The 18,275-nt window shown below is 33.6% G+C and overlaps 1 protein-coding gene across 1 annotated transcript in view; it reads left to right on the top strand.

Moving 5' to 3' along the window:
* Positions 1 to 18,275, top strand: part of g (adaptor-related protein complex 3, delta 1 subunit-like garnet) — a 62,021-nt gene that overhangs the window by 29,700 nt on the left and 14,046 nt on the right. Inside the window, exons 9-16 of the mRNA XM_072525737.1 lie at positions 2,407 to 2,555; positions 3,671 to 3,816; positions 5,936 to 6,137; positions 9,157 to 9,328; positions 11,594 to 11,871; positions 14,169 to 14,325; positions 14,677 to 14,821; positions 14,940 to 15,181. Of these exons, the coding sequence (XP_072381838.1) occupies positions 2,407 to 2,555; positions 3,671 to 3,816; positions 5,936 to 6,137; positions 9,157 to 9,328; positions 11,594 to 11,871; positions 14,169 to 14,325; positions 14,677 to 14,821; positions 14,940 to 15,181 (1,491 nt within the window). The remainder of the gene's footprint in view (positions 1 to 2,406; positions 2,556 to 3,670; positions 3,817 to 5,935; positions 6,138 to 9,156; positions 9,329 to 11,593; positions 11,872 to 14,168; positions 14,326 to 14,676; positions 14,822 to 14,939; positions 15,182 to 18,275) is intronic.

Genomic DNA, 18,275 nt, shown 5'->3' with positions numbered 1-18,275 from the left:
ATTTTTCTGCTTCTATACATTTCTGCAGCTATACTAGCTGTCCGTTTTGGTTACCTCGTTTTAAGTATTGGTACAATGGTTTTGAGTTGTGTCTTTTATTTACTGTTTCTATTTCGTTCATAATTTCTTCTACTTTTTGATTTAATCATTTCAATCTTGTTTTATTCTTTTCTTCCATTGCTAATTTGCACTCATCATCAAACTGATTATTTCTTCTTTTATTTTGCATGTTGTCAACTTACACAGCACTTTCTCTGTTGCATTGCTTATTCCTTGTTTCATTTTTTTTTTCAGTGTTCCTCCATTTGTTGTTCTTTGAACTGCATCTCTGTATTTACTTCTTGTACAAATCTTCTTACTTCTTTCTCTTTCAATTTATCTACTTTTACATTTTGTAATCACTAGCATTTGGTCCAAATCGATGTTGGCCTCTCTGTGAGATCTACAGTGGCGCACCCAGAGGTGGTTTTGGGGGTTTAAACCCCTCCCCATTGCACTATTACGACAGTGTTACTCACAAATTTTGAGGACTCAAAATAGAGGTAGCATAAAAAAAATCGGTGGCCAACCCAAACATCCTCCCCCCACAGGAAAATTCTAGATGCGCCACTGGAGATCTAACGTCATTTATCGATTGTTTGTGTGTCTTTTTAATCAGTACATGGTCTATTTGATTTCCCTCCAGACTTTCTGGTTTCATCCATGTTATTTAGTGTATGTCTTGTGTTTATATCTCGTGCTACTTATGTCCATGTTTAATGCCGCTGGTAAATTACATTGTCTGTCTCCACTATTGTTTGTTGTGTCATATATTGAGCTTGCACCTGCAGCAATCTGAAGCAATTTTCTTTGCCTATTTGGGCGAAAAAATCTTGTATAAGAATTAATATATCTTCTCCCGGGACTTTCTCAGCTTGTTCTTCTAGTGTTTCTTAGAACTGCTGTTTTGCCAAGTCATCACTGTTTTCTGTGGGTGCATAGAAATTTATTATGGACAACTTGTTCGGTTTGCTGTTTACTTATGTATGATATTCTTTCACTTATGGGTTTAAATTTCATTAAAAAATTCCAAAGAAATTAGAGTGCGCATTTAAAAAGCACATACAAATTTTAACAAACTGAGGAAGCTGCTTTGTACAAAGAATCTGAAGCAGGATTTAAGAGTTAGGTTGGCAAGGTATTATATCACGACACTAAAAATGTAATAGAGGCGTGGATCCTGAACGCGGCGCCAATTAAGAATCTGTAAGTATTTGAATTGTATGTATATAGGAGAATCCTGAAAATATCATGGATCATATTATATCATGGAAAAAACAGTGAAGTGATGAGAAAATCCAGAAGAGTGCGGAAATAATAGAAACCATCAAAATCAAAAAGCTGCAGTACCTGAGACATGTTGTGCTTGGCGAAAGATGTTACATACTTCAATTAGTTGTGCAACGAAAAATCCAGGCAAGGATAAGAATTTCATGGCTGCGAAACTTGCGGAAATGGTATAGATTGGAACTTTTCAGGCAGTCGCATCTAAGATCAGAGTAGCTATGATGGTTGCCAAAAGAAATGTCAGGAATGAGCAATTACAAACCACATCTCATAAACTCTAAATATAATGTACCATTACAATACATCGGAAGCGGGAAGCTCCTATGCTTGATAAGATAGAACACAATTGCATGAAATCATTTTGACGGCACATCATTAGGTAACAGTCAATATTGTCATAGTGTGTGATGTGTGAAACTGCTCCATCAACTTTGAATTGACCAAAGTCAATATAATTCGTTTGTTTATAGATTCAAGAGCGATATAGTGATGGTTTTATATCAACTTTTCCGTTGACAAATTTTCTAAATCAATAGGCGAGCGGTATACCTTTAAACAGACGCTTACATATTACTTTATTTACTTTATTTTTCCAAACAATTTCCCGAATTGCTTCGAGTATAATTTTTTTTACACGCATCTCATCGAAGTAAAATTTACTCATTTTCCGAAAAATTCTTCATTTTCGAGTTATTTGCAATTTTTGTTCAAAAAATGCCTTAATTAGTAATTTTTGGAGTTTTTTTTTTAAACTACTAAATGAATTAGAATTCTACAACAAAGCTTTATAATCTTTAAATATTCACGTATAAGTAAGAATATTTTGACACGGATAAGCTAAAAACACCTAAACTATCGACAACGATAAGCTCTTTTTCATTAATTTTTGGACGAAAAAAAAAACAAATCAAGAAATGTTTTTATTAAAAATTTTTACTATCTTTATTTTTTTCTCTTTATTCAAATTTTAACTAAATATTTTTGTTTGTAAAAGTTAGTATTTATTTTTTTGATTTACGCCTTTTTGTTAAAATTATCATCAATGACCGTGTACTTTTTCTAATTTCTTGTTGATTTTAGTACGTCTGCAATGAGTTTGCTTTACGAATGCATTAACACCGTCATAGCTGTCCTGATTAGTATTTCATCTGGTATGCCGAACCACGCGGCCAGTATACAACTTTGCGTCCAAAAATTGAGGATTCTGATAGAAGATTCAGATCAAAACTGTGAGTATAAAAGGTTTTATTACCGAGAACAAAATATTTTTCAGTTAAATTAACATAGCCATATTTTGACACCATTAAGTTTGTGTAATTTGTGTAAATGCAAAAAGTTTAACGTAGAAATTTAAAATTCAAAATGGATCTGCGGTTTAAATTAGAATATGCCGGTAATATTAGAATATGCCGATGACGATAAATTAGAATACGCCGGTGGATCAGTTCAGCTTCAAATATAAAATATTCTCAACTTGTTTTATATTGCAACGCCACCGAATAGTCAATTCTATTGCCTACGCCATAAAATATTTCGTGGCACTACTCACTACTGCATTTGAATCCAACTGTACGCAGTTTGATTTTAGGGATGCTGTAGGTACAAGGGAAGTATTTTTTGCCACATAAGTTCTGTTCCATCGCCCCAGAGATATTAACTGTGACATAGAAACATGTTTTGCCAACTATCAAAAAACAACTAATATTTATATTAAGGAGCACTGGCATTGATGACAAAGATCTTAGAATAATCAGCAACGCGTATTATGGCCAAACATCAAAGATCAGGACAGATATCCAATGAGTTGGTTGTCTTGTTATGATAAAGAGACAGACAGGATCAATATCTACTCAGAAGAGATATTTAAAACAGTCTGAATCATTTCAGATATGCAGAATACACAACAATCTTCACAGATAGTATGCAAGGTCTACAGACACGATTTACTAAGCTAACAGAAACGACTCAACAAATCAAGAATACGACCTCAATTTTAATGCAAACAAACAAAAAATTATGATGTTAGTAAAAACTCTACACCGCTATAATAATAATGATCAATTCGCAGCCAACAACTCAAGTTATCACGTGTATTTGGATACCAATTTAAAGGTTCAGTGGGATTAATCACAATTTAAAGAGAAGGAATCAATAATCATGGCAGTTTTGTCAGACCGCGTGTCATAGGCTGCAGTAACTTTGAGACTTAATTGTATGAACATGCTTTCATCAATAGCAAATAAATAGACAGACAGTATTTCAAATCTCTCCTCCTTTTTAATGAACAAGTCATCCATTTGGTGTGAGTTATTTATTTTTACTATATAACGTTTTTCTATTTTAGTGAAATATTTAGGATTACTTGCCATGTCGAAAATATTGAAGACTCATCCTAAAAGTGTACAGTCACACAAGGATTTAATTCTACAGTGTCTCGAAGATAAGGATGAATCGATACGACTGCGAGCCCTAGATTTACTATATGGAATGGTAATTTAATTTATAATATTTAAATTTTGTTTTGGAGCATTGATGATTTTTTTCTTGTGTTTATTGAATTGATTTATAGCTTGCTGTGCGTCAGAAAAATCATACTACCAAAAATCCGTCAGACGACTAGGTTTGTGTTGAAGTAGGGAAGGCAAAAATGCAGCCGATCCTCACAGTCCGTGTATAGTAACTTTTTTTACTTTGTTTTTAGTTATTTCCCCTCTGACTTTCTTCTCATAACAACCCTTACGATATTTCCTTATAGTATAAGCTACCCCTTCTTTCTTTAGTAATGTATGATTTTTCACACTCTTCCTCGCAATTGGTTGTTGTAGCCCACAATAATGTTGGTTTGATTCTAAGCCCCCTTTCAATAAGGTACTAACAATTATTTCACGAAACTTACTGTAATGTTCTTTGAAAACAATAACGTCGTTTACAATAGTTGTGCCCAGCATTGTTACCTTGCCATCAGTGAACGTCGCAGAGCAGAATTATAACTGGGCATCTGGTCCGATAAATTGATTGAAGATATTTGGGATTACCTCTACGATTTGCTCTTAAAGTTACCAGTAAATGCGTTTTGTTATTTAACAGGGCGATTAGCCAACTCAGGGCTGGTATAAAAATTATCTGTGATAGTATTGCGACCTACGTTCAAAAGGTTCTTACAAAGATTCATCACAACATTTGAGAACTGAGCCTCCCCTATACCTCTCTCTTCCATCGTTTATCTGTAAATTTCATGTATAACCTTTATTGTAACACATCTTTAACACCTTCACACCATATTTGTGTTTTCTGGAGAATATATTGTTTTATTACCAGTCTTCCTGGAAATGGAAGTACATTCTCTTCGATACAGAAAACTTCTCCTGGAGTAAAAATATTTTGATATTTTTTCATGAGCAAATCCACCAATGACTTTATTTTGTGTAATCTGTCTCGTTCTTTAAAATCTGAATTATCTGTGCCACATTCTAAGCATCAGCTCTTATCGATTTCTGCTCATGGTACTAAGTGCTATATCATTCCGAAGTAAATATTCCCGACGCCAGTAATTTTATAAAGAAAGCATTCGAACTATTTCAAACATTTCTTTCCAGTTCGTCGGTTGCCAATCATGTATCCTTGTTTTTCAGAGGTATTTGTTGAAAGCAGTACTTGCTTTGCATAAAGATTGGCAATATAACTACCTCTGAAAGTTGGGAGCCAATGTGTAACCTTCAAGATGTAGGTTTTCACAAACTTCAATAAAACTCACAGCTTTCTTTGGGAGCCAATTGTTAGGCCTTGTTTAGCTCAGTTCTTATAGGTATCTCTTTAGATTTTTGTTGGTCTACTCGGATTATGGCTTTCTGATGTAATAATTCTCTTATATTGATCATCTATTTCTGTGTTCGTTAATATGTTTGCAAGCCTTTTGTGTTGAATTTTGTCGAATGCTTTCTCAAAGTCAACTTGAGATAAAAATACGTCTCAGTTGACATCTCGACACCGTTCTATGAGTGTTTGTGTAGTAAATAATGCATCTCTAGTGCCAAAGCCTTTTCTAAATCATAGTTGGTTTCATGTTCTTCTATCGTTTAGTTTTTTCTAGACACGTTCTTGTATTACTCGCAAGAAGGCTTTTAAAATGGGGTTCATCAAGCTGATCGTTCTATATTCTTCATATTTCATTGCGTTTTTTGGATATTGGGATGAACTCGGATGTTAGTCATTCTTTCGGAATTAAAATAAATGATTACTCACCGTTTTGCCGCCGTTTTTCTTTTGCCAAGTTTAGTAAACGTTCTAATGGGTTTATAACCATCCACCTACCAACGTATCGTTATACAAACCACAAACAATGCACCAACAGCTGGTTGCAATATAGAATGCGCCGGCGCATAATGGCCGCTACATTTGACTTCTTGGCGCTGATTACTTGTAACGATCACCAGTACCGAGTACCTTTTGGTTTTTTACTTGTTTGTAAACTAAGTTATATGTTTTTTTTTGTGATACCACTGATGATTCCTTTGTGAATAACAGTGAACGTTGTTGTTCATTTAAAACTATGTAAAACGATCGCATAATCTAATTATTTTTCTTTTTTAACTAAGTTATCTTATTTAAGGTTTCGAAAAAAAATCTAATGGAAATTGTTAAAAAACTAATGGTCCACATGGACAAAGCTGAAGGAACCATTTATCGAGACGAACTTCTTAGTAAAATAATTCTAATTTGTTCTCAAAATAATTATCAATTTATTACTAATTTTGAATGGTACGTCACTGTTTTAGTGGAATTAGCCCAAATGGAATTCGGATCAAAACAAGGTAAATATTACATTAGATGAAGAATTTTAATCTTTTCCTCTATTAGATACTTATTTTAGTGTTTTGTGAGTTTTTCTCCGTATTTATAGACAGTGATAGAAAACTATTTTTAACGTTCCCACTTATCGTGTCACTCTAGGTTCTTGAAATTCTGAAAAAAATTCTATTTTTCATGAAAAGACACTATCTTAAACAGAGGCTTATATGATATTGATTTTTTTTCTGTTGTGAAAGGCAAGTTATAGTATTTTATAGCTTTGATTTTTTAATATTTTTACAATCTCTTTGATATCTGCATCTTTTTAAAAGTTTCTAGTATTAAAATAGACCTAATTTGATTTATTATTAATAAAACAATTGTTATTAGTAATTAATTTTTAAAAAATCATCATTTGACCAAATAGAACAAGGCCCACTGCAGGATTACTACGTTCATAACGTAGTTAATCAAACTCACATTTTTACATACATTTAAATTTAGGAAAATACATTGATAATAGGTTGCCAATAAAAAAGTGGCCGTAAATATTTTTAATTCAATTAATAGTAATTAATTTTGATTTCGTTCATTTATCTCTAATTAATAACAAATACCTTTTTATAATAATTTGATGACCATGGTACTTCAACAAAACAGGCTTTTTGATAATGTACCCTAAGGGTAAATTCTCACTAATAGATACAAAACGTTCATTCATTTGGAAACATTTTATTACTTATTATATTTAGATAGTATTCAGACGACAATTCTTAATTCTTTACCTGCTCAAAAATATTTATTTCAAACTGATAAAGAAATTTGCAATTGTTTGAAATACAAGTAAATAATGATCAAAAAGGGATTATGCTAATTCTCCAGTGAATGAACATTGAGTTACGATTTATTTAAAAAAACAGTATTTCTAAGAAATCTAATATATGTAACACAGTTAAAAAACAGCGTCACTACAATAACAATTTTTTTTTCATATTGAATGTCAATAGGGGAGGTTTTTTCCTCCGAAAATTTTACATTTTCACCTCATTTCTAATTATTACTCAAGTAAATTTCAATAATTTTTTTCACCTACGGAAATATTTAAATGTACTGACAAAAATTAATCGATGATTACATAATATTGTTTTGTCTATAAAAATTAAATTTGCCAGAAAGTGAATAAGACTGAAATTGTTTTTAGATAAGCCCCACGTGACATGCTAGAGCTTATGTATTATGTAAAAACCATTATAAACCCCCACTAAACATTTCGAGAGATTTTGGGCCTGAAAACTTTTAACCACGATTATATAACGTCACCGTACCAAGGATAAAAATGGTATAATTGTATTGTTAAGACACTGACGTTATACAATAATGATTAAAAGTCAAATGAGGCCAAAATGTTTACTGGGAGGGGACGGCATTTCCTAACCAAAAAGACGTGATTCGTATTTCCATGGTTACTGCATAAGCCTTGGACAAGGAAAGAGAACTCCCTTTCCTTGTCTACGGCATAACCCATAGACATTGGCATAATCACAAAACTCGTTTTCAATATTTTGCAGATTTTTCTTAAATTGGGCAAATGCGCATCTGTCGCCATTTAATACATCACTGTTGCCTACTAAATGACACGTGAACTAATTTTCTCATCTATTGTGTGATAAGTGACAGCCGGAACTAATTTCTCACTACCAAAATGACAACTTGTTACCGTAATATCAACAAAATCCCTAGTTTGCAGATTTTAATTGTAATTTTATATTTAGGTACAGTTAATTTAAAAATTACGGCAGTATGGATAATGAACGTTTGCTTAAAATAAAGCTTTTTGGATAGAATCATTTAACGTAGTTATTTTGTACCTAAGTTTAAAAATTATTAGACAATACCAAATTTTAGGCAGGTTACCAAGTAAGTTATGGCATGGATCCATTTAAGTACAGTTATGAAAAATTTACTGCTTTCTTTGGAAATTTTAACTAGATATCATTAAAATAGAAAGTTTACAGTTTGCGTACATAATCATAAGTTGAAGATTTGTTTTGAAATAGTGACGATAATTGTATCTAAAAAGTATGTAAATTTTAACATTGTGACATACCAAAAAATGGTGGAAAAAAAAAGTAAAATAGAGTTAGGGCCTAACGACACTGGTTTGCCTCGTGATAATATGTATATTATTATATATCTATCGACGCATGCTTTAAAAACTTACACAACTGACACTTAAAACCAGCAGCTTTGCGCGCTAGCTGCCTTTTATTGTATCTTTGATACCTTACCTTTTTAACAGCTGGCAACCCTAATTTGCGACAATTTTTTCTCAGGCAAACTTATATCACCATATTAAGGAAAACATTAGCTTTAATTTGATATAAAAAACATGCATATATATGTCATGAGCAGCGTATTTTATTTAAAAAATAAAAGAACAACTAAATAAAATTTTTGTCAAAAATTAATTACTATTACTAATTAAAAATATTTGCGCCCACTTCACTGGCAACCTATTATCAATAATTCTCCAAATTTTAAATGTATGTAAAAATGTGAGTTTGATAAACTACGTTATGAACGTAGTGATCCTGCAGTGAAATCTTACGCTAAAGCCAATCATACAATCAGCGGTTTCACCAAATGTTGAATGTAACGATTTTCTAAATGTTTTTCACGCTTCTGGTGAAATTGGCTCTTAATTGCTTGGATGTATTGTTGTCAAGTTGATATCACTTATGCCTCTGTGTTTTGTTCACGTTATTCTTTTGGACACTAGGTTTTATGTATTGTAGTACGGACCATGCAAGTACAGACGTTGCGGCATTAATCAGCACTTGCCGAGATCCACGACAGCTATACTTTATCAGAATTTTACACGGGATAAAATATTTTTGGTATTTAAAGATTCTTAGTGATAAGGCTATTTCGTTAGTTATTGACCTTGGCTACCACCCCAATCTCATTTGCTAACGCCCCATTCATTGGGGCCATTAAGCAACAAACATTTTCTAACAAACATATCGGTTATTAATTTTTTAGGTCATGTCATTGGAGCCCAACTTATGGATGTATGTATCAGAGTTCAGGCCATACGAGCTTTTACAGTTGCAGAAATGGCACAGATATTAGACGTTTATACCTCAACATCACAGTTTACTATCATGCAAGAAGTTCTGTACGCTGCAGCGTGGTTATGTGGAGAATTTATGAGGTTAGTTAAATTTTAGTTAATTAAGAAAAAATATTTATGACTTAATTATGATTTCTTAATATTGTTCTGAAGCTATTTTCTTGTGGCATTTTAAATTAATTTATATTTAAATGGGAATAAGCCACAATTAAAGGTTAAAATACGTTTATTGACGTTTCAATTTCCACTTTTTTTTTTCGATTTCCGAAAGTGGAAATTTCGAGAACGATTTCCGAAGTGGAAATTGAAACGTCAATAAACGTATTTTAACCTTTAATTGTGGCTTATTCCCATTTAAATATAAATTGATTATGATTTGTAACATATATTTAATATATTAGTTTTGGCATTATTATCGAGAAGAAAGTTTTATAAATCAAAGTTTAATAAGCAGATTAATTAGTTCTTGATATATCTTAATATATGTAGGCATATTTGCTAGTGGTTTCTATAAAGATCATTCTTCTTCTTCAAGTGCCATCTCCGCGGCGGAGGTCGGCAATCATCATAGCTATTCGAACTTTTGAGACGGCTGCTCTGAAAAGTTCATTTGATGTACATCCGTACCACTCTCTCAGGTTGCGCAGCCATGACATTCTACGCCTCCCTATGCTTCTCTTTCCTTGGATCTTTAACTGCATGATCAGTAAAGATCATTACGATCCGTATAAGATACGTTTAACTTTTTGACCTTCAAGATACAAGGTCAACGTGATCTGTGATGTTGAGAGCCGGTGGAACTCCTGGTTTATTAGCAGTCCCCTACATTTAATGGTTTATTAGCAGTCCCCTACACTCACAATAACAATAATTCGTCGTGAATGAATAGAATCAAATAAGTTGGCTGTGTATATTAAACTAGTTCATGAGCTACACGAGTTCTGCATACATTGCAGTTTTAAATTATGTAGGGTAGACTGGGTACGGTTGTAACAATTTTCCTTTATTGTCTCACTGCACAGTTATTACAGCTGTAAGCAACAATCAAAGCCTTTGAGATGAAGGCATAGTCATTTGTCTTTAAATTAATCTCAAAACCAATAGCTTAAGTAAAACAATTTGGCAGGAATGTCATTTTAATGAGTGTGCGCGATTGTAAAAACCAACCCCAAACTTCGGGGCGGTTGTAACACGAATAGGAGGCAGTTGTAACACTCAAAAAATACATAAATCGCGCGTATAAAGTCAGTTCTATTAATTAAAAATACCAAAATGTTACTTACTTACTCCGTGGCGTTACAACCCTTCGTGGGTTTTAGCCGACTCGACAACATGCCTCCACTGTTTTCTGTCTTGAGCAACCTCCATTCAATTCTCCACGCTCATAGTGCTTAGGTCTCCTGCTATATTATCTCGCCACCGGAGACGAGGGCGTCCGCGTGGTCTCCTTCCAGTTGGGACTTCCTCCCACACCAGTCTTACTGTTCGTTCGTCAGAATATATTCTGAGGTGTCCTGCCCATTGGAATCTTCTGGACTTTATTTCTTTTATGATGTTGGCGCCTGGGTAAGTTCTTCGAGCTCTTTGTTAGTTCTTATCCTATATTGTCCTGATGCTTCATCCAGCACAGGGCCAAAGATCTTCCTTAGGATTTTTCTTTCCCAAACACATAGTCTCTCTTCGTTTGCCTTTGTTATCGTCCACGTTTCGCTTCCATACATCACAGCGGCTGGTATGATTGTTTTATAGACCTGTATCTTCGTACGTCTTGTTAGTTGTTTCGTTTTTATGCCGTTTTGGAGGGCAAAAAGACATCTGTTCCCGGCCTGGATCCTGTTGTTTATTTCTTGTGATTCGTTATTGTCTTCAATTATTGTTGTTCCAAGATACTTGAATTCTCTAACGCGCTCAAAGTTAAAGTTTTCGATGGTGATGCTCTGACCGATTCTGTCTCTGCTTTGGTTATTGCGGCTCATATACATATATTTCGTCTTGTTTTAGTTGATTTGGAGCCCCATCTTCTCTGCTTCCTTCTCGAATCTCACGAAAGTCACCTTTATTCTTAATCGTGTGTTTCCTATTAGATCGATATCGTCTGCAAATGCCAGTAGTAAGTTTATTCCTTCTCGATGAAATACTGTATTCGGTTTTTCGATTCTTGCGATTCCTAACCTTCAATTGTGACTTATTCCCAATAAAATAGTAATCAGCCTATTTATTTTCATTTTACTAAAAGTATTTTGTTTTGTATTAATTAATATGTGTCGTTTTTTAATATAAAATAATTGTATTGATTGGCTGTATTTTTATATGTATATAGCTACTTATTTTCTTTTTATTTTTTAGCGAATTAAAGGATCCCGAACAAACTCTGAAAGCAATGGTCAAATACAAAATACTCCCGCAACATATCGAATCGGTTTTTATACAAAATATTCTCAAGGTATTCACTTTTGTTATCAGAAAGTACGAAACGGACGAACAGTACGACGAAATCCTAAGGGTTTGCAATCTAGTGATAGACAAATTAAGTGACAGTATCAAATCTGCCGAACTCGAAGTCCAAGAGAGGGCGAGTACGTCTCTGATGATCATTAAGATTGTTCGGGAGGAATGTATATCAAGTGAGTTATTTTATTCATTCAAACAAAATCTAAATATCACCCAATACCATTTTTCAGATCGAATTCGAATCCTATATAAACCTCTTAGCTTATCGAATAAGTACACCACCCATTTCCTTGTTGTACATTTGCACAACGTTTGGTTGAGGAACCTCTAGAATTTTTCTGTCTTTTCTGGACCATTTGCTAGTTTCCTATAGTAAATATTTCTGGAGTTGAAATATTAGTTACCATGGTAACTAGCGAACAAGAGTGAGCTCATGTTCTTCGCTATGTAGAGCGTGGAAGTTCCACGAATTTGTTTTTTTATTTCTTTGAGTGGTTCTCTTTCAATCTTGTCTTTTGTAATTGTCTCGCTACAGTGTATCTTTTGATCTTTCAACTTTGTCAGTAAATTTAAAGATGTAAAAAAATTATCAATATAGATAACAGATTCTTGTGATAAAAACCCTGTACCTACACAGATAATAATGATGCCAAAGTATTTATATAAATCATCAACGGACAAAGAGAAAGGGCATTTTTTGTGAATTTGTCATCAAAAAATAATTTAAACACATTGATTACCTTCAAATTTTGTTGTTTCCATTCATTTAGTATATGGGTTTCATATTGTTTTTGAAAATATTATTTATGGTTCCTTTTTCCAGCTTTTTTCTTTCCACTTACGATCGATTCCTTTCATAGATTTTTTTCTGTTTTTAGAATCCTGTAAAATTTCTGCAATCTCCCTTTTCCTTTTGTTACCTGATTCGTGAGTTTCAGTCACAGGTATATTTGACAGCACTGTTTTCTCAATTGCTGTATTTTTTCGAGAAACAGCTGTAATATCCGTGCTTTGAGATAGTGTACCTCAGCCAATACTTTGAAAAGTGTAATTGAACTGGTCTTCCTCATCACTTCCGGCATCTTCTCTGTCAGAATTATTTCCGTCATTTGGATAATGCGACGTGAGTTGAACTTCGTTACACTGGTCAATTTCCTGAGCCATACTATCGTCATCTTTTAAACTCTTATATATTTTTAACAATTCCTCTGCATCTTTGGGATTATTAGGATCATATTTTTTCGTCACTTTTTCTAAAAAGGAATAATATTGATTAGTGACCACGATTACCCAGCGAAATATATATCATACGCAAGAATCAAAGACCTTCAAAATACTCACCAGTATAAATTTCAATACTATTTATATCACTATTTGATATTTAGAAGCCTTACTAATTGAATACTACAAGTCGAAAAAGTCCTACAAACTGTCTTAAAATCTAACCGGTGAACTATAATATAAACTAAGAAAACTTAGCACAAAACTAATCACCCTTTACCGCCAAGCGATTATAAATTTCTAATGTTATGATAAACAGTTACCTTCTAACATCTACTCTGTAACCTATTTTGGGAAAACAAATTATGTTTTTTTTTTTTCTGACTAGTAGATGTCGAAATATGTAGCAGTCTCTCACGTATTACATAAAATACGGTGGGCGTTAATGGGTTAATGCCCTTGGTACTGAAATAACTATTTAACGGCGTTATCTAACTGCTCCACGAACTATCTGGGTCCATTAATCCCAAGTACCTGCTGCCCCATCGCCGAGAAAGTTGGGGATTCAGTCTTAATGACAGGAAATTCTAAATTCGATTATAGTTGAAAGTAAGAATATAAATATTTTCAGTTATTCACTTCTGTTGCAAGTATTACGGTATAGTTTTGTCCGTTAGTGTTTAACTTTTAAATGGCGAATCCAACGACTATGTTTAGTCAAAGGGGAGAACTTTTATTAATAATTAATGAATATAAATATTCAAAGGCCCATGTCTTCAAAGATGGAAAAGTTAGATGACGATGCATCAAAAAAGGGTGTCAACAAAAAGTGTACACAAAGGAAGGTGATGAAAATTACGTTATTCTTGAAAAAGCATCGGTGGATCATAATCATGCTATACACGTTGACCGGCAAATTTTTAGTAATTGTACAAAGTTGCAAAGCTGTAGAAGATATATGTGAAAGACCTTTAAAGATTGTTCACAAGGAATTGGGGAAGGAAAATTTCAGCAATTTACCGCTGACGACGAAAGACATTTCTTGCGTTCAGTACATCGTTGCCAGTTAGATCTACACAACTATTTACAGTACCATAGCTCTTTAGAAAATCTGCTACCTCTAAAAATAATGTCTAAAAATGCCATTGAAAAATTGTTAAAATATTAACTGAATTTTATGAATTTTTTAAATAAAATCAGTGGTATTGTTTTATGTATAATTGTTATTTATTTCCATGTCTGGTTTTAGGGAAAGCAACAGGTAATTCAAAACTCATGGACAATGAAGATGTTGAGGGTAAAACCGAAAATACTTTGTTAATAGCGGACGAACTGGAAAGTTTGTTTTGCGGTGAACTGAATCCAGTTGCGCCGAAAGCACAAAGGAAAGTGCCTGTACCAGACGGGTAAGTGTAAAAAAACAACTATACTGAACTCAAATTGTCGTTGCAAATCATATTTCACTTATCAGCGCTATGAATCTAGCAATACAAGCGAGGTTCTCACTTTGTTGACTTCTAATGGAGGGTGGGGAGCATTTATGTGTTCTTAGAAAGCTCAGAGACAAGCATAGTATTTGTTACGATTTGCTCTACCTTAGTAGTACCTTACAAAGACACCATCTATCAACTAAAATGTCTTGAAACCAAAAAATTCGCACTTATTGTTTTCTTTACTTTACGAAAATGATGTTTTGAGTTTTTGTGTTTAGATTTCATGGTTAATTTCATTAGTATAATTTTACTCACCATTTTCAGTTTAGATTTAGATGCCTGGATCAACGAACCTGTAGACGAATCAGAATCGGACAGTGAACCTGAAATGGTAGAGAATCTATTTGTAAAATCAGAAAGAACTAGGTCATCGTACCAACCGGAGCCTACGGAAGAGGAAATGAAAAAGGTACGTTTTAAAACACTTTACAAAACATATGACATTAAAATATTTTTCTCAAACTTCTCATGATAATTCGCTACTGCAGAATTTTCTGACCTATTCAAATATTATTTATTATTTTTAGAGTCGGGAAGCTAGAAAGTACGAACAACAAAACAATCCGCATTATTTGAAGAGTAACGATTCCATCGAACGCAACGGAAACAGTAATGGTAATGAACATTTCGATAGTATACCCATTGCCGAATTAAATCTCAATGTTCCGCTGAAGATGATAGGCCAGAAACGGTCTGATAAGTACCTTAATGTTAGCAAAACGTCCAAAAAGAAGAGGACTAGTAGGAAGAAAAAACACAAGTCTGAAAGGTAAGATGAAAAAATTACCTTTTTAAAATATAAACTTTATGTTTTAAGGATGCTTAAAAATAAAATCAAACCAAATCTTTTTGTGCAAAACCTAAATTTAATGCCAATTATTAATGAATCTATCGCCACTTTAACATCCAACGCGCACAAAATTACTCTCCTGTCTCTCAACCTGGAAGAGTGAATAGCCTACAACAGTGAGCCCTATGATGTGTCATTTACATAAATAATTACATCTTCTTCTTCTTACGATGCCTATCCGTTCCGGATGTTGGCGATCAACATGGCTATCCTAACTTTGCTTGCTGCTATTCTGAATAGTCCGGTTGTCGATGTATTAAACCACTTTCTCAGGTTTTGAAGCCAAGATATTCTTCTTCTCCCTGGTCCTCTCTTTCCAAATACCTTGCCCTGAAGAATGAGTTACAACAAGCCGTATCTCTGTTCATTCCTCATAACATGGCCAAGATATTATAGTTTGTGCTCTTTGATGGTGTTAATAATCTCACATTCCTTGCCTATTCTACGTAGGACCTCAACATTAGTCACACGATCCACCCATGAAATTCTTAAAATACCTCTGTAACACCACATCTCGAATGCCTCGAGTTTTCTTAAAGAAGCTTCGGAAAGTGTCCAGGCCTCTACTCCGTATAATAACGTAGAAAATACATAGCATCTAATGAGAGAGCTTTTGGTAGCAAGTGGTAAATCGTGACTTTTGAAAAGAGACTTCATCATTATGAACGCCGATCTCGCTTTTCCTATGCGTTGTTTTATTTCACTGCAGTGATCCCATTGGCTGTTAATGTTGGTACCAAGGTATGTGTAGCTGTCCACTCTGTCAATTGGATGTTGGTTAACCAAAAGCTGTGTATTTCGCGCTTACTGACTACCATGTACTTTGTTTTCTTCGTATTAAGATCAAGTCCGTGTTCTTTACTTATATCTGATATACGCGACATTATTCTTTGCAAACCGTCCAGACTATCTGCAAAAACTACTGCGTCGTCGGCATATCTAATGTTGTTTAGACGTATTCCGTTGACTAATACGCCTTCTTGTAGTTCGCCTAGCGCTTGCTCGAAGATATATTCAGAGTATATATTAAATAACACCGGGGACAGAATGCATCCTTGCCTCACTCTTCTATCTATGGAGACTGCCTCTGTGAATTGGTCATCCACTTTAATATTGGCTGTTTGGTTGTAATATAAATTATAGATGATTCTTAAGTCCCTATCATCTAACCCCACTTCTTTCAAGATGTTTATAAGTTTATCATGCTTTACTCTATCAAATGCCTTTTTGTAGTCGATAAAACAAGTATACACATCACAGTTAACATCCCTGCATCTTTGTATAAGCACTTGGACAGCGAATAGAGCCTCTCGGGTGCCTAAGGAATCGCGGAATCCAAACTGCGTCCATGATACTTGTTCTTCGCATTTTTATATATTCTGCCGTGTATCACTTTCAAAAACGTTTTAAGTAAGTGGCTCATTAGTCTAATTGTTCTGTAGTCTTCGCATGTCTTGGCATTTACTTTTTTTGCTATGGTCACGAAGGTCGACTTTAACCAGCTTTGGGGTATTTTTCCAGTTACGTATATGTTGTTGAATACAGTTGTTATCCATTTTATTCCCTGTTCATCCATAAGTTTTAGGAATTCTGCACAAAACTCGTCAGGCCCTACCGCTTTACCATCTTTAGTTCTTTTAATAGCTGACGTGACTTCTTCAATGGTAATCGGGGATCCTATTTGGCACTCAGTGTCTTCAATGGTATTCTGCCTTTCATCTGCAAAAGTTACTTCCACATAATTCTTCCAAGTGTCTAGTTTTTCTTCCACAGTTAACAGTGGTTTGCCTTAGTTATCTGCCAAACACCCAACTCTTCTAGGTTTGTATAAGCCTGCGGCTTCTTTAACTTTTTTGTGCATATTAAATGAATCGTGTTTATGATGCAATTGCTGTATTTCCGCACACTGTTTTCTTAGATGTGTATTCTTAGCTATTCTAATAGCTTTTTTGATCCTTTTATCGATTCTTTTGTATAATGACATGTCTTGATCTTTGAACTTTCGCCTCTCTTCCATCATATCTAGAATCTCATTTGTCATCCACGATTTCTTCTTTATTTTTGGTGGTTTGAGAAATTTCTCTCGTATGTCTTTTGAAACTGTATGTAACTTTTCTAGCTCCTGGTCCATTACATCCGATTGAATAACGGTATTTAAATTGTTCTGTATATACCGCTTTAAGTAGGTAGTAGTAAGAAGTAAGTGTTAGTAATCACAAACTCTTCTTCTGCTACAAATTCACCCAGTCGGGTATACCGACTAATTACTCTAAATTACTATTAAATACTAATATATATATATATATATATATATATATATATATATATATATATATATATATATATATATATATATATATATAATAATTACATACAAGTGTAAAATTTTATAAATACTCTATAAAAACGGTATCATATTCTGTGCTGCTACGCGTAAAATGACGTAGAAATTCCATTTAGCATGGAGCCACAGCACAAAATTACATACTATCTAATTTACGGTTCTGCCACGTGGTGTAGATCTGTTAGTTTTATATGTTGGTTTTGTTTTACCAGTCAGAACCATTTTATTGGTTTTTAAAAGAGTCCAATATTAACTCTAATTGTCTTGTTTTGTTATGGAAGCCATATCAACAAGAATACAGTAAAAAATTGAGAAAACAAACGAAAATACAGAAATAAACAATTGGTTGAAAATAACATAACCTTATTAAGAGACATATAATACGAGATAGACTGACTGCTCTAATCAGTCCTAATTCATATAAATAATTTCAGATAATTTCATATAATACTGTCGCGTTTCCCCAAAACTACTTGCATTTTATTGTATATATGTATATATAAGTATTTACGAGGTATTGGATATTTTATGTATACAGACATTTTTTATAGAACTAATTTCTTTTTTTATTCTCTTATTAAACTCAGTTAAATTAATGGGTAAAGATTTTTGAAACGAAGCGCTCTTGATTTCCCAGTCAATCGCCAAACTACCACACACCTAACCACT

Source organism: Diabrotica undecimpunctata, chromosome 3 (assembly GCF_040954645.1).
Source record: "Diabrotica undecimpunctata isolate CICGRU chromosome 3, icDiaUnde3, whole genome shotgun sequence".
In the NCBI taxonomy this organism is placed as follows: Eukaryota; Metazoa; Arthropoda; class Insecta; order Coleoptera; family Chrysomelidae; genus Diabrotica; species Diabrotica undecimpunctata.
The sequence above is the reverse complement of the archived record's forward strand: the minus strand, read 5'-3'. Positions and strand labels throughout refer to the sequence as shown.